This window comes from Tursiops truncatus, chromosome 2 (assembly GCF_011762595.2).
Source record: "Tursiops truncatus isolate mTurTru1 chromosome 2, mTurTru1.mat.Y, whole genome shotgun sequence".
In the NCBI taxonomy this organism is placed as follows: domain Eukaryota; kingdom Metazoa; phylum Chordata; class Mammalia; order Artiodactyla; family Delphinidae; genus Tursiops; species Tursiops truncatus.
The window spans coordinates 113,829,930-113,853,765 of NC_047035.1; the positions used below are offsets into that span (position 1 = coordinate 113,829,930).

Below are 23,836 nucleotides of genomic sequence, written 5' to 3' on the forward strand. Positions count from 1 at the left end.
CAGGTCCAAAATCAAACTGACTTTTAATCATTCCCATCCACCTCTAAAGCTCTTAATCAATCTCTCTGTCTCTCTCTCTTTTCACTCCTTCCCTCCTTCCCTTGCTCTCCTACTGTTTTCCCTATCCTTGTGAATGGCAGCTGAACACATTCAAATTACTAAATCACAAATCTGGAGCCATGCTCACACCCCCTCTCCATCATAACCCCCACCTTCAAGCATTCCACTTCCTGAATTTTTTTTCTTTTTAAATTTTTTTTTATTTTATATTGGAGTATAGTTGATTTACAATGTTGTGTTAGTTTCAGGTGTACAACAAAATGATTCAGTTATACATGTATATGTATCTATTCTTTTTCAGATTCTTTTCCTTTATAGGTTATTACAGAGTATCGAATAGAGTTCCCTGTGCTATACGGCAGGTCCATGTTGATTATCAATTTTATATATAGTAGTGTGTATATGTTAATCCCAACCTCCTAATTTATCCCTCCCCCCACCTTTCCCCTTTGGTAACCATAAGTTTGTTTTCTATGTCTGTGAGTCTGTTTCTGTCTTATAAATAAGTTCATTTGTATCATTTCTTAAGATTCCACATATAATGATATCATATATGATATTTGTCTTTCTCTGTCTGATTTACTTCACTTAGTATGATAATCTCTAGGTCCATCCAGGTTGCTGCAAATGGCATTATTTCATTCTTTTTTGTGCCTGAGTAATATTCCATTGTGTATATATACCACATCTTCTTTATCCATTTATCTGTCAATGGACATCCACTTGCTAAGTTTTTCTTCAATCCTTCTAGCTTTCTTTGTCCGTACAGCCGTCAACCCACTTCAGCCACTCTTATCTCTTATCTAGACCACTATAAGAGCCTTTTAACTGGGTTTCCTGCCTCTAGTCCCATTCCCCACCAATCCCCAATGCAGCCAGAGTTTAGTCACATCACTTATCCTGCTTAATGGCTTTTATTGGCCTTCCTTGACCTTAGGATAAAGTTCATGTTCTCATCAGGGCTCACCAGGCCATTTCATGACCTTGCATCTACCACCTCACTAGCTTCAGAACTTGCTGATCCCTCAAGTTCAGTGCGTGCTTCACACTGACCACACTGACCTTGAGTTTCTTGAATATGTCACGGAAGCTTCTTCCTAAAGGCCTTTCCTACATGCATTTCTTTCTGTGTGGATTAATAACTCCACCTCCATTAACTCCTTTCAGATCTCATTAGACAGCTCTTACTGGAAGTCTTCTCAAAATGTACCCCCTGTACACACACACGTCAGGTGTTCCCAAAGCACCTGTACCTCAGTTAGCAGCAAAAATCACACTTTACCATATGTCTGTGTTTCCACTTCCAGAGATTGTAAATTCTTTTAAGTCTTTTAAAAAATTAATTTAGGGCTTCCCTGGTGGCACAGTGGTTGAGAGTCCGCCTGCCAATGCAGGGGGCACGGGTTTGTGCCCCGGTCCGGGAAGATCCCACATGCCGCGGAGCAGCTGGGCACGTGAGCCATGGCCGCTGAGCCTGCGCATCTGGAGCCTATGCTCTGCAACGGGAGAGGCCACAACAGTGAGAGGCCCGCGTACCACAAAAAAAAAAAAAAATTAATTAATTAAAAATATTTTATACTTTTAAAGGTTACTTTCCATTTAAGGTTATTACAAAATAATAATGTAACCTGGCTACATTCCCTGTGTTGTACAATACACCCTTGAGCCTATCTTATACCCAATAGTTTGTACCTCCCACTCCCCAAACCCTATTCTGCCCCTCCCCCTTCCCCACTGCTAACCACTAGTTTGTTCTCTATATCTGAGTCTGCTTCTTTTTTGTTGTATTCACTGTTCACTGTATTTTTTAGATTCTGCATATAAGTGATATCATACAGTACTTGTCTTTCTCTGTCTGACTTACTTCACTTAGCATAATGCCCTCCAAGTCCATCTATGTTGCTACAAATCACAAAATTTCATTTTGTATGGCTGAGTAGTATTCCACTGTGTGTGCACACACACACACACACACACCCACACACCATCTTCTTTAGCCATTCATCTGTTGATGGACACTTAGGTTGCTTTCATATCTTGGCAATTGCAAATGATGCCGCTATGAACACTGGGTTGCATGTATCTTTTCTAATTAGTGTTTTTGGTTTTTTTCAGATGTATACCCAGGAGTGGAACATGCTGGGTCATATGGTAGCTCTATTTTTAGAGAAATAGAAATTTTTGAGAAACCTCCACACTGTTTTTCACAGTGGCTGCACCAATTTACATTCCCACCAACAGTGTAGAAGCGTTCCCTTTTCTCCACATCCTTGCCAACATTTGTTATTTGTGTTCTTTTTGATGACAGCCATCCTGACAGGTGTGAGGTAATACTTCATTATGGTTTTGATTTGCATTTCCCTGATGACTAGCAATATTGAGCATCTTTTCATGTGTCTGTTGGCTATCTGCATTTCCTCTTTGGAAAAATGTCTATTCATTTCCTCTGCCCATTTTTTTATTGGGTTGTTTTTTGATGTTGAGTTGTATGAGCTGTTTACGTATGTTGGGTATTAATCCCTTATCGGTCATTATCATTTGCAAATATTTTCTCCCATTCAATAGTATCCAGTCTTACATTTAGGTCTTTAATTCCTTTCTGAGTTTATTTTTGTGTATGGTGTTAGAGAATGCTGTAATTTCGTTCTTTTACATGGAGCTGTCCAGTTTTCCCAGCACCACTTTTTGAAAAGACTGTCTTTTCTCCATTGTATATTCTTGCCTCCTTTGTCATAGATTAATTGACCATAAGTGCGCCTGTTTATTTCTGGGCTCTCTATCCTGTTCCCTTGAAATATGTGTTTGTTTTTGTACCAGTACCATACTGTTTTGATTACTGTAGCTTTCTGGTATGAGACTATAAATTCTTTAAGGACAGGGGCAGCTCATTAATATTCCTTGAACCAGTGCTACTGACAAATTATTGTTGCTTAATAAAAACTGCTTGTACTAAGGATGAATGGAAGGGAGGAAGCCAGCTAGAAATACTACTGGAATCTGAAAACAATGGGCCAGGGATCAAAGTATTTAGGATTTGAGTGCTAATGATTAAAGCAGTTAGATGTCAGAAGTTACTGATCAGGGCTTAATCCTACCAGAGGCCAGTAGTTTTCCAAATGGCTAATTGGTATAATGCTTGGTAAAAGTATTTATGAGTAGACTGCCCTAAAATTGCACAGTGAAAAGAGCAAAATCTTGGTAGACAAAGAGACCAGACTGGAATTTCTGCTCCACCACTACTAGCTGTGTAACCCTGGACATGTTACTTAACCTCTTTGAGTCTCAGTTCTGAAAGATGAGTATAACACCAATCTCACAGAGCTGTTATGAAGATTAGATGGCATAACATACAGCAAGTGCCAGATAATAAATGCTAGTTTCCTCCCATTTTCTACTTCCCTTTTCTTTTTATTTTTAAAAATTTATTTATTTTTTGGCTGTGTTGGGTGTTCGTTGCTGCGCACGGGCTTTCTCTAGTTGCGGCGAGCGGGGGCCAGTCTTTGTTGCAGTGTGCGGGCTTCTCATTGCGGTGGCTTCTCTTGTTGCGGAGCATGGGCTCTAGGCGCGTGGGCTCAGTAGTTGTGGCTTGCGGGCTCTAGAGCACAGGCTCGGTAGTTGTGGCGCATGGGCTTAGTTGCTCCATGGCATGTGGGATCTTCCCGGACCAGGGCTCGAACCTGTGTCCCCTGCTTTGGCAGGCAGATTCTTAACCACTGCGCCACCAGGGAAGTCCTACTTCCCTTTTCTTAAAAAGTCATGTTTGCCACTTGGCTGGAGGAGCCCAGGGGCAGGGTGCCTTGTGGGATAACCACACCGTAAGAGCAGCTTCCCTGAGGGCTTTTCATGAGCTTCTTACAGAAGCCTGAGGGCTCCACTACTGTGTGATGCCACCCTGTATGGCAAACAGGCTGACACTCCAACATATAAAAGGGACATGGGCTTGGAACTCTGAATCTTCCTCATACTAGGATTGTGGCCCTAGTCAAAAGACCAAAGCCACAAATGTGGGTTCCTAGTTACTACTTACTACCAGGACAAGGTTTAATAGGACAGCAGTTAAACTTTTCATCCAGGACACAGTGTACCTGGTGAGCCATCTCCCTTGCTCCCAACCCAAAGCTTCACAAAAGAAAGGGAGGCTACTTATTGACACCCGAGCTGACAAGCACCCTGCCATCTGAGCATACACTTCCAGAGGAGAGAGCTCCACACCAGACCCAAGCTGCAGCCAACCTCAAGATGTGGACACAGTGATAGCACCCCACTGCTGGCTAGAGATCAGGGTTGAGTGCATGGCCAGAGAGCTTAAGCAATAACAGCAGCTTAAAAGGGATGCAGGGGAAATAAAAGAGAGAAGTTCCTGACCCAGTAAAAGGTCTTATTCACTACAACCAGGGATAGAGAAGAAAAGCATAGAGCTGGATGGCGAGTGACATTCTTTAGGTAACAATTATACGGCTGACCTTGTGTTCAGTGGCCCCACAAAGGTGGGAGAAAGCTTCTCATCCGATTGGTTACACCTCTTGGTGATGCACATTGACTCTAATCTTGTCACTTGTTTCTAGGGCCAGCAGAAGAAATTTTGGAAAATGCAGAAACATAAGAGTAACCTCTTTCATTTCTAAAAGAAGTATTGGTTGGGCAGCAAAACTCCTTTCCTTCGTATAATTGTTACCTGAAGAATGTCACTCACCATCCAGCTCTACAAGAACTGGGTGATTAGCCAATGCAGTTGCTGACCTTCAACACACCCTGACAGGAGTTCAGAGCAGAGATCAGGAATGAGGCACTCTGGGCTCTGGGAAAACTGGCAGAACATGGCTTCAGATAGTTAGATATTTTCAGGAGAAAATTTTATAAATCCAATTTCTGGCATCTTTCCATACTTAGAAAAGCACTAAAATCATTAAGATATCTGTTCCTCGTGACCAACAGCAACCTTCTACCGAGATGTGTGCTTGACTGCATGTACCCCTTTCTCCAAAATCACATATATGCTTGCTGACCTCCCCGGCTACCTCTTTGGAGCAGTTCCTCAGAGCTATTAGAGAGGCTGTCTCCTGGGCTTCAGTCCTCAGTAAGTCCCCAAATAAAACGGAAACTCACAGCTCTCACGTTGTGCATTTTTATTTCAGTTGACAAATCATTAGGAAAAGGACTGAGGTTTATGCCTTCAACAGGCTAAGAAATCGACAACATGCCCCAGAAAGACTGAGTAGCTATAAGGAGAAAAAAAAAATACCACACCTGCTGTTAAAAACAAAAACAAATGAAAAAAGAAGGTATCAACTGGAAAAAGCTGCCCTGCTTCACTCTTCTGTGTGGAGGTGAGGAAGTGGAGTGGAAGGAGATGGGAGGAAGGGCAGCTCTGTGGCTTAGACGTTTTATTTGTATTTTGTTTCATTTTTAAAATCACCAAGTTCTTCCTTCTGCTGTGTATCCTCCTGCAAAGTTTGTAAAAACACTCATCATTATCTCCTTGTTATCCTCAGAAATGCTTGGAATGTAGGCACGTTAAAAAAAAAAAAAAGCAGCAGTAGGTGCTTGCAAGTTAGGCGATTTGCCAAGGGCACATAGTTAAAGAAGTGATTAATAAACATTCTCTGGCTGACTCCTGAATAAATCATGTTTCAGACCCTGAGTCCTCTACTGAGATAGGTCTTCAAGCAGGGTGAGGGGGAAGCAACGATAGCTCAAGGAAATAAGACTGGAATTTTTCATAAACCAGGCCCAGACTACCCACACACATCTTGACCAAGCTGAGCTTCTTGGGTTCAGCGGTGAGAAGAGAGGCTGATTGAGGACTGCAGGCCTAGCTAATCTAGGCCTAGGAATTCAAAATGGAACACAATTATTTTGCCCCTCACTAAAAACGGTGCTCCTGCAACCTGTTCTTCCCAAATCACTGTATTTTTCCTCTTTACGTATCCCTCCATCCTCCGCATACCCCTTCACAAGAAAAATAATTCTACTACAAAACTCTCTTCCTGCATTGTATTCTTCCTCTTTGCTTTTAAGACAATATATGTAAGGCTTCTGCAGGACTATGCCTTGTCCTTGTCATGGGAAAGGTTAAAGTGTACACAGCCACTAGTCCAATTAGAGCGGAGAAAACTAATCAGCATTACTCTTCTCCCCAGCCGGGCTGCCCCTTATCGGTTTTCTTCCTACACTCTCTAGACGAATTTCCAATGCATCTCCAATTCTGTGATGGGTTAAGGGCAGCTTGAGTTAGGACCACAGCATAGTGTGATCCTCCTTTCCGTGGAGTCACATGCTAATATTCCAAATTTGAAACTTGAAAGGAAAGACAATCAATTCTAAATGAAACCTGCAAATCATCTCCTTTTTGATGATCTTAGAAATAAACAAAAACCATGACGCATTTTTACAAACTTCTATACAAAGCAGCCCTTTTAAGTTAATTTTAATATATCCAACAAATAATTAAGTATCTACTATGTTCCGGGCGTCAGTATAGAAGGAATGGCCAAAGGAGGTATTTTAGGAGATTCAAATTATAATGAGTTATGCCACTTATTAACTTGGTCACTTAATATCTGAGGATGAGCAAATCAAATATTGATAATGGCTGCAGAAGGATACAGATACTCATACAATAATCTTCCTTCCATTCTAGAATAAAAGGGCTGGGGAAGGGTGGTGGGAATTATTTTGTTCAGGGACAATGGCATCCTAAGTAACTCATATGGATGTGTGTGTGAACATCAGAACAGGATTGGAACTTTATAATAACCATTAAGGACTATGGATTCAATCAACTAGTTTCAGGAAAAGCAAAGAAGAATGCAGTCATATGACATAATCAGATTTAGTCACTTTACCTGGGCTTTATCAACTCCATCAAGCACCCCAAAAAGTATCTGGGGCAACATTAGTTGGGTGCAATCCCAAATAATCAGGTCTTTGATTTGCAAACATGATGTGGCTTAATAATCAAAACAGAGAACTAGGCTTATTCAAATATCTAAAATAATTCCATTTAACAGGTTTAAAAACATGCAACACACACCCTCCAGTTGGCAGAAACACCTGTCAATTACAAAACAGGTAGCAAATACTAAACACTTCCACAAATCATTTACAATTAATGACTACAGCTAACCCTTGGAGGAAAACTCAGAATGGAGTTGAACCTCAACACTAGACTTGGTTTTTAGAAAATGTTAAGTATGAACTTCACTGAATTCCAGGATCAGATCAAAACCAGAAGCTGTGCTGAATTAAGAAAGACACTGGCCCATGGGACTTCTCTGGTGGTGCAGTGGTTAAGAATCCGCCTGCCAATGCAGAGGACACGGCTTCGAGCCCTGGTCCGGGAAGATCCCACATGCCACAGAGCAACTAAGCCCGGGCGCCACAACTACTGAGCCTGCGCTCTAGAGCCCGTGAGCCACAACTACTGAGCCCATGTGCCACAGCTACTGAACCCCATGGGCCTACAGCCCGTGCTCTGCAACAAGAGAAGCCACCGCAATGAGAAGCCCGCACACCACAATGAAGAGTAGCCCCCGCTTGCTGCAACTAGAGAAAGCCCGCACGCCACAATGAAGACCCCATGCGGCCAAAAAGAAAAAAAAAAAAAGAAAAGACACTGGCCCATGGGACTTCCCTGGTGGCACAGTGGTTAAGAATCCGCCTGCCAATGCAGAGGACACAGGTTTGGGCCCTGGTCCGGGAAGATACCACATGCTGTGGAGCAACTAGGCCCATGCACCACAACTACTGAAGCCCGCGCGCCTACAGCCCATGCTCCGCAAAAAGAGAAGCCACTGCAATGAGAAGCCCACGCACTGCAACAAAGAGTAGCCCCTGCTCACAGCAACTACAGAAAGCCCATGTGCAGCAACGAAGACCCAACACAGCCAAAAAATAAATAAAATTTAAAAAAAAAACAGACACTGGAGGAGAGATTCGTTCAAGATAGCAGAGTAGAAGGACGTGCACTCACTCCCTCTAGCGAGAGCACCAGAATCACAACTAACTGCTGAACAATCATCAACAGGAAGACACTGGAACTCACCAAAAAAGATACCCCACATCCAAAGACAAAGGAGAAGCCACAATGAGATGGTAGGGGGGCACAATCACAATAAAATCAAATCCTGTAACTGCTGGGTGGATGACTCACAAACTGGAGAACACTTATACCACAGAAGTCCACCCACTGTAGTGAAGGTTCTGGGTCCCATGTCAGCCTGCCCAACCTGGGGGTCTGGCAACCGGAGGAGGAATTCCTAGAGAATCAGACTTTGAAGGCTAGTGGGACTTGACTGCAGGACTTCAACAGGACTGGGGGAAACAGAGACTCCACTCTTGGAGGGCACACACAAAGCAGTGTGCACATCAGGACCCAAGGGAAGGAGCAGTGACCCCATAGGAGACTGAACCAGACCTACTTGCTAGTGTTGGAGGGTCTCCTGCAGAGGCGGGAGGGTGGCTGTGGATCACCATGGGGACAAGGACACTGGCAGCAGAAGTTCTGGGAAGTACTCCTTGGTGTGAGCCCTCCCAGAGTCTGCCATTAGCCCCACCAAAGAGCTGGGCAGGCTCCAATGTTGGGCTGCCTCAGGCCAAAGAACCAACAGGGAGGAAACCCAGCCCCACCCATCAGCAGACAAGCAGATTAAAGTTTTACTGAGCTCTGCCCACAAGAGCAACACCCAGCTCTACCCACCACCAGTCCCTCCCATCAGGAAGCTTGCACAAGCCTCTTGGATAGCCTCATCCACCAGAGGGCAGACAGCAGAAGCAAGAAGAACTACAATTCTGCTGCCTGTGGAAGGAAAACCACATTCACAGAAAGATAGACAAAATGAAAAGGCAGAGAACTTTTATACCAGATGAAGGAACAAGATAAAACCCCAGAAAACAACTAAATGCAGTGCAGATAGGCAACCTTCCAGAAAAAGAATTCAGAATAATGATAGTGAAGATGATCCAGGAACTCGGAAAAAGAATGGAGGCAAAATCAAGAAGATGTAACAAATGTTTAATAAAGACCTAGAAGAATTAAAGAACAAACAAACAGAGATAAGCAATACAATAACTAAAATGAAAAATACACTAGAAGGAATCAATAGCAGAATAAGTGAGGCAGAAGAATGGATAAGTGACCTGGAAGACAGAATGGTGGAATTCACTGCCATGGAACAGAATAAAGAAAAAAGAATGAAAAAAAAATGAAGACAGGGCTTCCCTGGTGGCGCAGTGGTTGAGAGTCCGCCTGCCGATGCAGGGGACACGGGTTCGTGCACCGGTCCGGGAAGATCCCACATGCCGCGGAGCGGCTGAGCCAGTGAGCCATGGCCGCTGAGCCTGCGCGTCCGGAACCTGTGCTCCGCAACAGGAGAGGTCACAACAGTGAGAGGCCCACGTACCGCAAAAAAAAAAAAAAAAAAAAAAAGAAGACAGCCCAAGAGACCTCTGGGACAACATTATACACAACAACATTCACATTATAGGGGTCCCAGAAGGTGAAGAGAGAGAGAAATGACCCAAGAAATTATTTGAAGAGATTATAGTTGAAAACTCCCCTAACATGGGAAAGGAAATAGCCACCCAAGTCCAGGAAGCGCAGACAGTCCCAGGCAGGATAAACCAAAGGAGAAACATGCCAAAACACATAGTAATCAAAGTGACAAAAATTAAAGACAAAGAACAATTATCAAAAGCAACAAGGGAAAAACGACAAATAACATACAGAGGAACTCCCATAAGGTTAACAGGTGATTTCTCAGCAGAAACTCTACAAGCCAGAAGGGAGTGGCACAATATATCTAAAGTGATGGAAGGGAAGAACCTACAACCAAGATTACACTACCCAGCAAGGATCTCATTCAGATTCGATGGAGAAATCAAAGACTTTACAGACAAGCAAAAGCTAAGGGAATTCAGCACCACCAAACCAGCTCTACAACAAATGCTACAGGGACTTCTCTAAGTGGGAAACACAAGAGAAGAAAAGGACCTACAAAAACAAACCCAAAACAATTAAGAAAATGGTCATAGAAACATACATATCGATAATTACCTTAAACGTGAATGGATTAAATGCTCCAACCAAAAGACACAGGCTCGCTGAATGGATACAAAAACAAGACCCATATATACGCTGTCTACAAGAGACCTACTTCAGACCTAGGGATACATACAGACTGAAAGTGAGGGGATGGAAAAAGATACTCCATGCAAATGGAAATCAAAAGAAAGCTGGAGGGGTTTTCCTGGTGGCACAGTGGTTAAGAATCTGCCTGCCAATGATAGGGACATGGGTTCGAGCCCTGGCCCAGGAAGATCCCACATGCCACGGAGCAACTAAGCCCGTGCTCCACAACTACTGAGCCTGCGCTCTACAGCCCGCGAGAAACAGCTACTGAGCCTGCATGCCACAACTACTGAAGCCCGTGCGCCTAGAGCCCGTACTCCACAACAAGAGAAGCCACCACAATGAGAAGCCCGTACACCACAACGAAGAGTAGCCCCTGCTTGCTGAAACCAGAGAAAAGCCTGTGCACAACAACAAAGACCCAATGCAGCCAAAAATTAAAAATAAATAAATTAGAAAAAAAAAGAAAGCTGGAGTAGCAATACTCATATCAGATAAAATAGACTTTAAAATAAAGAATGTTACAAGAGAAAAGGAAGGACACTAAGTAATGATCAAGGGATCAATCTGAGAAGAAGATATAACAATCATAAATATATATGCACCCAACAAGGAGCACCTCAATACATAAGGCAACTGCTAACAGCTATAAAAGAGGAAATTGACAGTAACATGATAATAGTGGGGGACTTTAACAGCTCACTTACACCAACGGACAGATCATCCAAACAAAATTAATAAGGAAACACAATCTTTAAATGACACAATAGACCAGATAGATTTAATTGATATTTATAGGACATTCCATCCAAAAACAGCAGATTACACTTTCTTCTCAAGTGCACATGGAACATTCTCCAGGATAGATCACATCTTGGGTCAGAAATCAAGCCTCAGTAAATTTAAGAACTGAAATCATTTCAAGCATCTTTTCTGACCACAACGCTATGAGATTAGAAATCAGTTACAGGGAAAAAAACTTAAAAAACACAAACACATGGAGGCTAAATAATACGTTACTAAATAACCAAGAGATCACTGAAGAAATCAAAGAGGAAATCAAAAAATACCTAGAGACAAATGACAATGAAAACACAATGATCCAAAACCTATGGGATGCAGCAAAAGCAGTTCTAAGAGGGAAGTTTATAGCTATACAAGCCTACCTCAAGAAACGAGAAAAATCTCAAATAAACAATCTAACCTGACACCTAAAGGAACTAGAGAAAGAAAAACAAACAAAACCCAAAGTTAGCAGAAGGAAAGAAATCATAAAGATCAGAGCAGAAATAAATGAAATAGAAACAAAGAAAACAATAGCAAAGATCAATAAAACTACAAGCTGGTTCTTTGAGAAGATAAACAAAATTGATAAACCATTAGCCAGATTCATCAAGAGGGAGAGGACTCAAATCAATAAAATTAAAAATGAAAATGGAGAGGGGCTTCCCTGGTGGCGCAGTGGTTGAGAGTCCACCTGCCTATGCAGGGGACACGGGTTCATGCCCCGGTCCGGGAAGATCTCACATGCCACAGAGCGGCTGGGCCCGTGAGCCATTGCCGCTGAGCCTGCGCATCCAGAGCCTGTGCTCCGCAACGGGAGAGGCTGCAACAGTGAAGAGGCCCGCATACCGCAAAAAAAAAAAAAAAAAGAAAAAGGAGAAATTACAACGGACACCGTAGAAACACAAAGCATCTTAAGGAACTACTACAAGCCACTCTATGCTAATAAAAATGGACAACCTGGAAGAAATGGACAAATTTGTAGAAAGGTATAACCTTTCAAGACTGAACCAGGAAGAAACAGAAAATATGAACAGACCAATTACAAGTAATGAAATTGAAACTGTGATTAAAAATCTTCCAACAAAGAAAAGTCCAGAACAAGGTGGCTTCACAGGTGAATTCTATCAAACATCTACAGAAGAGCTAACACCCATCCTTCTCAAAGTCTTCCCAAAAATTGTAGAGGAAGGAACACTCCCAAACTCATTCTTTGAGGCCACCATCACCCTGATACCAAAACCAGACAAAGATACTACAAAAAAAGAAAATTACAGACCAATATCACTGATGAATATAGATGTAGAAATCCTCAACAAAATATTAGCAAACAGAATCCAACAACACATTAAAAGGATCATACACCATGATCAAATGGGATTTATCCCAGGGATGCAAGGATTCTTCAGTATAGGCAAATCAATCAATGTGATACACCATATTAACAAATTGAAGAATAAAAACCATATGATCATCTCAATAGATGCAGAAAAAGCTTTTGACAAAATTCAACACCCATTTATGATAAAAACTTTGCGGAAAGTGGGCAGAGAAGCAACCTACCTCAACATAATGAAGGCCGTATACGACACACCCACAGCAAACATCATTCTCAATGGTGAAAAACTGAAAGCATTTCCTCAAAGATCAGGAACAAGACAAGGATGTCCGCTCTCGCCACTATGTTCAACATAGTTTTGGAAGTCCTAGCCATGGCAATCAGAGAAGAAAAAGAAATAAAAGAATACAAATTGGAAAAGAAGAAGTAAAACTGTCACTGTGTGCAGATGACATGATACTATACATAGAGAATCCTAAAGATGCCACCAGAAAACTACTAGAGCTTATCAATGAATTTGGTAAAGTTGCAGGATACAAAATAAATGCACAGAAACCTCTTGCATTCCTATACACTAACAATGAAATATCAGAAAGAGAAATTAAGGTAATAATCCCATTCACCACTGCAACAAAAAGAATAAAATACCTAGGAATAAACCTACCTAAGGAGGTAAAAGACCTGTACTCAGAAAACTATAAGACACTGATGAAAGAAATCAAAGATGACACAAACAAATGGAGAGATATACCATGTTCTTGGATTGGAAAAATCAACATTGTGAAAATGACTATTCTACCCAAAGCAACCTACAGATTCAATGCAATCCCTATCAAATTACCAATGGCATTTTTTACAGAACTAGAACAAAAAATCTTAAAATTTGTATGGAGACACCAAAGACCCCAAATAGCCAAAGCAGTCTTGAGGGAAAAAAACGGAGCTGGAGGACTCAGACTCCCTGACTTCACACTATACTACAAAGCTACAGTAATCAAGACAATATGGTACTGGCACAAAAAGAGAAATATAGATCACTGGAACAAGATAGAAAGCCCAGAGGTAAACCCACACACCTATGGTCAACTAATCTATGACAAAGGAGGCAAAGATATACAATGGAGAAAAGACAGTCTCTTCAATAAGTGATGGTGGGAAAACTGGACAGCTACATGTAAAAGAATGAAATTAGGGCTTCCCTGGTGGCGCAGTGGTTGAGAGTCTGCCTGCCGATGCAGGGGACACGGGTTCGTGTCCCGGTCCAGGAAGATCCCATATGCCGCGCAGCAGCTGGGCCCATGAGCCATGGCCGCTGGGCCTGCGCATCTGGAGCCTGTGCTCCGCAACGGGAGAGGTCACAACAACGAGAGGCCCGCATACCGTAAAAAAAAAAAAAAAAAAAGAATGAAATTAGAACACTCCCTAACACCATGCACAAAAAAAACCTCAAAATGGATTAGAGACCTAAATGTAAGACCAGACACTATAAAACTCCTAGAGGAAAACACAGGAAGAACACTCTTTGACATAAATCACAGCAAGATCCTTTTTGACCCACCTCCTAGAGAAATGGAAATAAAAACAAAAATAAACAGAGGGGACCTAATGAAACTTAATAGCTTTTGCAAAGCAAACTACAAACAAGACAAAAAGACAACCCTCAGAATGGGAGAAAATATTTGCAAACGAATCAACGGACAAAGGATTAATCCCCAAAATACATAAACAGCTCATGCAGCTTAATATTAAAAAAACAAACAACCCAATCCAAAAGTGGGCAGAAGACCTAAATAGACATTTCTCCAAAGACATACAGATGGCCAAGAAGCACATGAAAAGCTGCTCAACATCACTAATTATTAGAGAAATGCAAATCAAAACTACAATGAGGTATTACCTCACACCAGTCAGAATGGACATCATCAGAAAATCTACAAACAACAAATGCTGGAGAGGGTGTGGAGAAAAGGGAACCCTCTTGCACTGTTGGTGGGAATGTAAATTGATACAGCCACTATGGAGAACAGTATGGAGGTTCCTTAAAAAACTAAAACTAGAATTACCATATGACCTAGCAATCCCACTACTGGGCATATACCCAGAGAAAACTATAATTCAAAAAGACACATGCACCCCAATGTTCACTGCAGCACTATTTACAATAGCCAGGTCATGGAAACAACCTAAATGCCCATCGACAGACAAATGGATAAAGATAATGTGGTACATATATACAGCGCAATATTACTCAGCCATAAAAAGGAACAAAATTGGGTCATTTGTAGATATGTGGATGGATCTCGAGACTGTCATAGAGAGTGAAGTAAGTCAGAAAAACAAATATCGTATATGAATGCATATATGTGGAACCTAGAAAAATGGTACAGATGAACCGGTTTGCAGGGCAGAAATAGAGACACAGATGTAGAGAACAAACGTATGGACACCAAGTGGGGAAAGCGGCGTGGGGTTGGGGTGGGGGTGTGATGAATTGGGAGACTGGGATTGACATGTATACACTAATGTGTATAAAATGGATAACTCATAAGAACCTGCTGTATAAAAAATAAATAAAATAAAATTCAAATATTAAAAAAAAAAAGAAGAAGAAAGACACTGGCCCAAAGCCTACAAGGAAGGAAGTTATCTGGAGGAGAAGATTTAGCTAAGTTTTAACTTGCATATGTTGTTTTCTTTACTAAAATCAACCCCATAGGGAAATATACTACAGTCTGGGCTTTGTTGATGTTGTTTTCCTCCACAGATTTTCCTTCTTTTTGCAGAAATAGGATTATGGCTCAAGTCATTTGAAAGCCTCTCCAGGAACCTGTATTCCAAAGAGAAGACTCCATAGGAGGAACATCAGAGAAAGAAGTTACTTGTCTATCTTTGGTAATGTTCACCCAAAACACCTTTCATTCTGTCATTGGATAAGACCCCTCAACTAACAGAGCAAATTCATTTACAGGGAGGTAATAAATTGAAATGAACATTTTATTTAGTTTCTTGTCTGTCTCTAAATCTGTTTCATTAGGGAATTTACAGCACACCATTGTCACATAACCTCCCTATTTCTCTTTTCTTGATTCAACTCTAGTCCTATAGCAATGCAGGTAAAGACTTAATTTTTAGAAGTATAGGAATTATCCTAATTTATATAATACTAGTAAACATTCTAATTACCTTTTAAGCCTTTTATTTTAAAGTATATTTGATTTACAATGTTGTGTTGGTTTCTGGTGTATAGCAAAGTGATTCAGTTATACATATGTATCGATACATATATTCTTTTTCATATTCTTTTCCATTATGGTTTATTACGGGATAGTGAATATAGTTCCCTGTGTCTGTTAAGCAATTTAAACACACTGTATCCTTTTGCTTCATATTCCCCAGTTGGACTGCAAAGCTTGGGACTGGGTCATATATTTTTCCTGTAACCACTGAGTGCCCAGCACTGGAATAGGCAGATACCAAACCACCAATTAGGTGACAGATTTAAGTCAGTCCCTAACTTTTCTATACCAAAATAAACATATTCTGAGTGCCAGTTTTATGTGAAGCATTCTATTACTTGTCATGAAAGATTCAGAGAAGTATGTGATCGACCATGGACACAAGAGCATACCTTTTATCCTCCTTGGCCTAATGCATCTTACCAGTGAAGAACTACCTTTGATGCTATTTCTTTACCTAAATCATCTGTCACACTCTAAGTGCCATTTTTTTGATTAAATACTTTTAATTCTACATATCAAATGACAACACTTTTTAAACATCTTTTTAAAAATTAATTATATTTCTTGGCTGCATTGGGTCTTCATTGCTGTGTGTGGCCTTTCTCTAGTTGTGGTGAGTGTGGGCTAATCTTCGTTGTGATGGGCGGGCTTCTCGTTGTGGTGGATTCTCTTTTTGCGGAGCACAGGCTCTAGGCATGCGGGCTTCAGCAGTTGTGGCACACGGGCTCAGTAGCTGTGGCTCGTGGGCTCTAGAGCACAGGCTCAGTAGTTGTGGTGCACGGGCTTAGTTGCTCCACAGCATGTGGGATCTCCCTGGACCAGGGCTCGAACCCATATCCCCTGCATTGGCAGGTGGATTCTTAACCACTGCACCACCAGGGAAGTCCCTCATATGACAACTTTTGAAAGTAATTTAAGCATACTTAAAATGCCAGAAAAAATGACACTACCATACGGCTCAACCATAAATATGGCTTCCCTCCATAAACACCTATACCTCATAACCAGAGAACTAGATTCCAGGAGAGTTTCGAGAAAATTCTAAATGTTAAGCCCATAAGCTAGAATTTTATTTCTTTGCATTGCTGACTCTATTCATGAGTCTACTCTTCTATTCGCTGTGAAATAACCATCCTCAAACACAATTTTCAGCAGCTGCCTTAAAGAAAACTACCGGCCCCTGCTATTTCAGATGAAACCCATATCCAAAGCACTCCCGACTCTTCATTTCAATCCCACACTCGCCCCAACCTCACCCCTCCCGAGCCCCCCCCACCCTCATGACACACACCAGCCAAGAACTTTGAGCTCAATCATAACCCTTTGTGCTTCTGCCTAAGCCTGCCTTCCTCCCTCGAATACCGTCCTTTCCGTCCTGGCCAATTTCTGTACATACACCACCTCACTTTCAGTGGCTGATCAAAACGCATTTCCTCATGCAAGCGTTCTATGATTTTTCTCACAGTTTAAACATTTACCTAATATGTTATGTGTCAGATACTTTTATGTAATTTTGCTTATCTCTCTTGTCTTGTCTTAACCAATTTTGAGTGTCAGCTCTGGTCTCCTCTCCCCAGCCCTGGTCACAGCCTCACTAGGACCCTCGACACTTGAACATGGTCAGATGTCTACTGGCACCGTATTTTCAGTAATTTGCTATCCTGAATGAACTGCAGTCCTAAAGCAGAGATTTTTGGTGAAAATACATAGCCCGAGGACAGGATTCCGGATAAGCCCTGGCCGCAGAAGTCAGCTCAGTGAATGGAGGTGGGGGACTAATCCTTGGGGAGGCTGACAGGACAGCTGGGGAAAAAGGGCAGGTGGAAGTGGAGGCTAGAGGACTGGGATAGACTAGAGGGTTGGTCAAAAGCCAAAGGAATGGCGTTTCAGGAGGTTTGGGGGAGTTGTCCCAAGGAAGGCCCTCTCGGAGCCCGGGAACGAGACGGGACAGGTCCGACTCACCCATGGGTTGGGGAAAGTGGAAGGACACGGAACCGAAGAGCAGGTCACGGTAGCGTTGGAAGGCCTCGTCGAGGACGGAGCAGCCTACCTGCGCGGCCGAACTGACGTGGTACTGGAATTGGAAGGTGTGCGGGAAGATGGTGTAGCTCTGCTCGGAGGTTTGGATGTACTGGGGCCATGGCCACAGGGCCGTCGCCCGCCCCGCGAACGCTGCCGCCAGCAGCAGCGAAAACCAGAGCGCGGAGCCTGCCATAGCCCGCCGGTCTCCTCTCTCCCAGAGGGCCGGGCCACGTGACACCCTGGTCAGGTGAGCCGCCCCCGCGTGATAACAGTCGCGTCACGTGACCGGAGGCAGCTCTTCATCGGCGACCCCGGAAGACGGATTACCCGTCCCTGCAGTCCCGGCGTGAGCCGGGAGCTCCTGTGGCGTGCAGTGGATGGTGCGGGGCATCGGTGATGGTTCAGGTGCAGGCGGTTCACGGGCCTGGTGGAGCAGTAGCTAAATGCACCACCGTAGGTGTCAGGCCTGCGGTCACAGAACTTTAAGCGCACCAGAGGGTAGAAGCCCCACGTGGGGAGGCTGAGTGGGCGAACGAGAAAGGAAAGTTTCCCGAATCGTGAACACGGAATAAGGGCTCGCGAGGCCTGCTGGGAGGTAAAGGACGTCCCAGGCCCAGGGAACTTAAGAAACAAAAAAATGGAGGCTTAAAAGCACAGCTCCTTTTGATGCTGTGGGTCAGAAAGGGTCTGGAATTAGGTAGTGAGAATGGCTCAGCTAGAGAGGGCATTATAAGATCACAAAAATGGGATCTACTTACGACTGGGGAAAAAATGTGTACTTTCACAGCAAGCTTGAGGCGTCCCATTTCCAGCCTCTAGTGTAGGCTCTTCCTTTAATGGTTGATAATCTCCTAGTAACCGCCCCCAGATCCTCTCCTCGCAGACAAAACTCCGCGAACAGGTAGGTCCTGTACTTACTGCAAGCAGTAAGACATTGCTTGAACTTTGGGTGCAAGTTCGACAATACCCAGAGATAAGACAGGTCTTATACCCAGAGAGAAGTTCCGCAGGGGTTTACGTAGAAGTCCGAGAGTCAGGACTTAATTTTGTGGGCAATTGAAAATCAGCCCAAAGATTTGCATTTTAGAAATCTCATGTTGAATAGTCGGATGGATAAGAAACCAGTTAGGCAGAGCTTTTTTTTTTTTTAAATTGGAGGTGGAAGATAATAAGACCTTGAACTATAGCAGTGGGAAAGGAAGAGAGCTGTAGATCCAGAAAATAGTGGATCTGCTCAGAAGCAGAGGGGTTAATACACGAGAGGCTTGAGGGCTGATCAGTGAGAACACAGTTACTTACTGAGTCAGGGACCCTGTCTTCCTTGCTCACCACTATATTATCAGAGCACAGTACCAGGAGAGAAGTAATTTACATAGAAGAGTCACAAAATGAAGGAACTGGACCCAAATAAGGAGACTGTAAAAATTACTAATGAAAATACTTAGAGATTATTGTTGAGAGAATATTCCAAACATATTATTCCAGTTATCCTCTCTCTGACAGTATGTCAGACAATCAGAAAAGTAATGAACAACCATTAAAAGTTAAAAAAAATCATCATAATACAAGTAAATGTTCAGAGCCTAGCATAGAAATAGTAGCAAAAATTAAAATGAACAGTTATTTAACATGATAAACTGTTTAGATTCGTATATACACAACATTGCCATCAATTTTGACAGTAGATGAATAACAAAAATAATGACACAGATAATATATAGTATATAATATCTGGTGGTTTTCTCTGTTTTTCTGTTTACTAAAGACAACTTGTTAAATGAATAAAACATGATTTAATTTCCGTTATCTATAGCATCTAATAAAATTACATATCAGAAAAAGAATTCACTGTCAGACAATGTGTCCAGATTTTTGGTTCATAAAGTAGAGTCATCAGTGTAGGAGAGAGGAGGGAATGACTAATTTTGCCTGGGGAAGTCTTTCAAAGAGGAAGTGACTTGAGCTGGCTTCCAGAACATGCGTTGGCAGGGAAGGGGAGCATGGGCAAAGCATAGAGGTGTGGATGAAGATGGCATATTGGGCATACGGTTTGGGGGGATAGCAAGGTGAAAATGTGCCGTGATTATCTCACTTCTACCATATTCCCTTCTCCTTGGAATGCCTTGCCCACCTCCCACTCCCACCACTTACTTGAAGGTCTAAAGTTAAATTTTACCACTCTGTAAATCTCTGACTTCTCACACCTGGGTAAGATCCCATAGCCCTCTGAGCTTATCTCCATCAGAGCACTTACCTCAATATTGTAATTGCCTGTCCATTTGTCTGTATCCCTTAAGTAAAAGTTCCTTAAGGGCAGGTTCTGTGTTCACTGTTGTATTCCTAGCCCTGGGCACAGTGTCTGGCACATAGTAGGTTCACTAAATAAGTAGAAAGTATTTATATAATAAAGTATTTATATAATAAAGTATTTATATAATAAGTATTTAGTAGATTCACTAAATAAGTGAAAGGCCCGGAATATCTCTTCTCCTATTTAGCATCTACTTATCCTTCAGGTGTTAGCCTAGACCAGACCAACAAGTATGTTGTGAATGGAGTACCAGTGTGTTGAGACAGTAACCACCGCCTCCCCTCAATCCTTGGGGTGGCCAGGCAGAGCCTGGGGTAGCTAGACATCCTGGTCAGTCATCTCCAGCCAAGAACAAACACCTGTGTGTGCTCTGATGTGAGAAACTCTGGGAAGCACTTAGACATCTCCTCTAGGATGTTTCTTTATGGCACCCTCATTGCAGCCTCTTTACTTGTCCATGTTCTCCACAGACGACATGCTGAATGAGTGGCATCTTTTCCACAGTTGTATCCTTACTGCCTGAGTCAAGAATCTGCACATAGTAAGTGTTCAGCAAGTATTTGTTGAATGAATGAGGAAGCATTTGTATTAAATTTTGAAAGACAGAATTTCATTGTGTAGGGGAAAGAGCAATCCATGGAGAAGGACTGCAGTCTAGAAAGAAAACTCCATCTAACTTGTTCACTTTAAGATCCCCAGGGTCTGGAACAGCACCTGGCACCTCATAGTCATTTAATGGATATTTTTGAATGAATAGAATGAAATGGCAAACGAACCTAGGCAGAGATCTCTGAAGAATCTGGTGTGATACCAGGGATGTGAGCAATTCTGTTTTACTAGAACCAATAGTGCATAAAGAGAAATATGGATAAAAATAATTTTAGAAAAAGTAAGTTGAAGCTGGGTAATGAAGTAAGGAAAGGAGGAAATTATTGATCAAGGTACTGTGTACTAGATACATGTTATCTTCTTTATCTCTCACAACAACTGTGTGAAATTGAGTATCATCTACATTTTACAGATGAGGAAGCAGGCTCTGATAATTAAAATAACTTGACCAAGGCCCCATAGATAGTTGTCAGAACCAGTATTTGGACCCAGGTCTTCTATGCCAAAATCTATTGCTTTTACATCTATCATACTTCCTTGAAAGCTAGTCTGAAGATTGTATTGGGATTTTACTCTTGAGTCTGTGGGAAGCTAGTGAAATTTCTTTAGCTGAAGAGTGACAAGACCAGAGCTGAAATTGGCTAAGATTAATCCATTAACGTATATAGGATGAATCAAATGGGGAAAGCCGTGTGCAGGTAGATTGGGGCTGAGGCTGAGGTTGAGGTTGAGGCTGAGCCTGTTGGCTCAGAGCTCTCTAAAACAACCTGACCATTCTCACATGCTATGGGGCTCAGGAAATGCAGACCCCAATTCACCTGAGATCGATGGCTTCATTTTTCCTCTTCCACATCGGCTAGCCAGACCAGTGAGACTTAAGCTTTGTTTAATTTGTCAAAGTTTACAGAAGTGGAGATGGTCCAAATTATCCATGCTCCCTGACTCTCTTTAGACCCATCGCAATTCACATGGAGCCATCCCTACCTCTGCTGTACCCTGTTACCTCCAGCTCCTCCCATGCGGTTTCCAGAATTACAGAATGCTACCCAATTTACCACTACTAAACATGTACAGCATTCCTTGGGGATACTAAAAATATTTCTGTGTCCAGTTTGTCTTTTCTTCGAGCCTTATCCCCTCTTCTCTCCTATTTAGTCGTATAATTATTCTAGTTATCTTTTCAGGCTTACTCCCTAATTCTTTTTTGGTTGCACCGGGTCTTAGTTGCAGCAGGCAGGCTCCTTAGTTGTGGCTCGTGGGCTCCTTAGTTGTGGCAGGTGGGCTCCTTAGTTGAAGCTTGTGGACTCCTTAGTTGTGGCATACGAACTCTTAGTTGCAGCATGCATGTGGGATCTAGTTCCCTGGCTAGGGATCGAATCCAGACCCCCTACTTTGAGAGCGTGGAGTCTTAACCACTGCTCCACTGGGGAAGTCCCTCCCTAATTCTTAACAACTTTCCCTAACTCTAGACATATGTTTCTTGCAATAACTGGCCTTGTCCTATATCTATCCAATCCTAGCCTACACATAGACTTTAAAAAAAAAAATTGCCTGGATATTTACACAGGTGGTTTTCTATGGTCAGATAATTAGAAAAACTAAAGCCCTGAGGGAACTTTCAATAGATCTGATGGGACTTCCCTGGTGGTCCAGTGGTTAAGACTGTGCTTCCAATGCAGGGGGCTCAGGTTCAATCCCTGGTCAGGGAACTAAGATCCTGCATGCCACGCAGCATGGCCAAAAAATTTTAAAAAACAAAACAGATCTGAGCAAAAGGAGTGACAGTGGGAAAGGGGGATATGGGTCAAATGCAGTAATGTTTCAGATACAAAATGACAGAACTCAGCAACTAACTGGGTGAAGTAGGGATGGGGTCAAGGGAAAGAAGAGAGAAAAAGGTGTACCAGTCTGGTTTCCTGAGGGAATCATGGTGCCATTAACTGAATACAAAAGGAAGAGCCAGTTTTGGAAAAAAGATAATGAGCTCTGAGACATGCTGCTTTGGAAGAGGCGGAAGAACAGCGGAGTTGGAATGTCCAGCAGAGCCAAGGAAATACAGGCTGGGAGCTCAAAAGAGAGCTCTGGGCATCGTCTGCTCAAAGATGACAGTTGAGATCATATGAAATAGTCAAGGGAAAAAGGAAGGAAGGTTAAAAATTAGGGGGAAAGAGGACTTTGGTGAGAGAGAAGTTTGTGAGAGACAAAAGGAGCACAGAGGAGGGATGGCAGCTAGTAGAGTAGGCTGAGCTCAGAGATGTAGATTAGGATAAAGGGCTTACCAGATAATTTGACTTGCCTCTTATCTTTAAATGCAGGTCTGTCATAAGCCCTCACACTGTCACAATATGTTGATTTTATCTCCATGACATGCCTTTTGCTTGCAAGGAATAGGGACTCATGTTATTTCAGGGAAAAGGAGGTCTACTGAAGTGATACACGTAACAACCCAAAAAAACAGAAAACCAGACCTCAGAAAGAGCAGAAATCAAGGGTCTGACTACTCATGACTTTTCTGTTCCTCTCTGAATATCTGCTTCTCTGGTCAGTTTTCCTCTTTGCTTGTCAGTTACTTGAACTTCCTTATAATATCTATTCCCTCATGACTTGACATTCATTGCACAAGACCCAAAATTTTCCATGACTTTCTAGCCCCAGGGTCTTCTTATTCTCCTATCTATGCCTCTGGAGACCCCACTATCTTCCAAAGCTCTGTGCAAATCAAGATTCTATTAATTTTGGCCGCGCTGTGAGGCATACGGGTTCTTAGTTCCCTGACCAGTGATCAAACCCGGGAACCTGGGGCCCCGGCAGTGAGAGAGCTTAATCCTAACCAATGGACCACCAGGGAATTCCCAAATCAAGATTCTCTTGATCGCCCCAGAAGAACAAAAGAATAGTGCTCATGTTCCATAATGTAACCAATTCCCTATGATGCACATTTAGGTTGCTTCCAAGTTTTCTCAGTTGTAAACAATGCTACAATGACCATTGTAGAGGGTACTGGTTGCCATGCCAACATCTGTTTTCATCCTTTCTCACCAAGAATACTTGGCTTTTCATTTGGAAATTTCATCGACATTGGTAGCTTGGATGAGACTGAGATAGCCCCAGGCCCTCCCTGGTTTAAGCCACGTAATCAGGGCTACTTCCCCCACCCCCTCACTATAAACACCTGGAACCATGGGGTAAGATTTTACATTCCCACCAATAATGTGTAAAAATGCCCATTTCATTACTCTCTTCCAACATTAGTATTTATCTTTTTATTGCTACTGTTGATGCCTTGAAATTAATTTTTTAGATGTATCTAATAAAATTGACAGATAAGCTCTAGCAAGATAGAA

General features: G+C 42.4%; 2 protein-coding genes across 9 annotated transcripts in view; one reads left to right on the plus strand and one right to left on the minus strand.

Moving 5' to 3' along the window:
• The window catches only part of HEXA (hexosaminidase subunit alpha), a 38,658-nt gene extending 20,853 nt beyond the window's left edge, over positions 1-17,805 (minus strand). For 2 of the 8 annotated variants that reach the window (XR_004525238.2, XM_073801220.1), the window contains exon 1: positions 17,513-17,804. Coding sequence is in view for 6 of the 8 variants with exons in the window: in XM_073801220.1 (XP_073657321.1) it covers positions 17,513-17,765 (253 nt within the window). In the remaining 2 variants the exon portion in view is untranslated. Of the gene's footprint in view, positions 1-5,307; positions 5,505-12,535; positions 12,679-17,512 lie in introns of all 8 variants that reach the window. The other 6 variants (XR_012330206.1, XM_073801223.1, XM_073801222.1 and 3 more) reach the window with 5 other exon arrangements.
• A 115-nt stretch (positions 17,806-17,920) lies between these two features.
• ARIH1 (ariadne RBR E3 ubiquitin protein ligase 1) overlaps positions 17,921-23,836 on the plus strand; it is a 178,946-nt gene continuing 173,030 nt past the window's right edge. Inside the window, exons 1-2 of the mRNA XM_073801227.1 lie at positions 17,921-18,473; positions 20,354-20,424. Coding sequence (XP_073657328.1) covers position 20,424 — 1 coding nt within the window. The 5' untranslated portion in view covers positions 17,921-18,473; positions 20,354-20,423. The remainder of the gene's footprint in view (positions 18,474-20,353; positions 20,425-23,836) is intronic.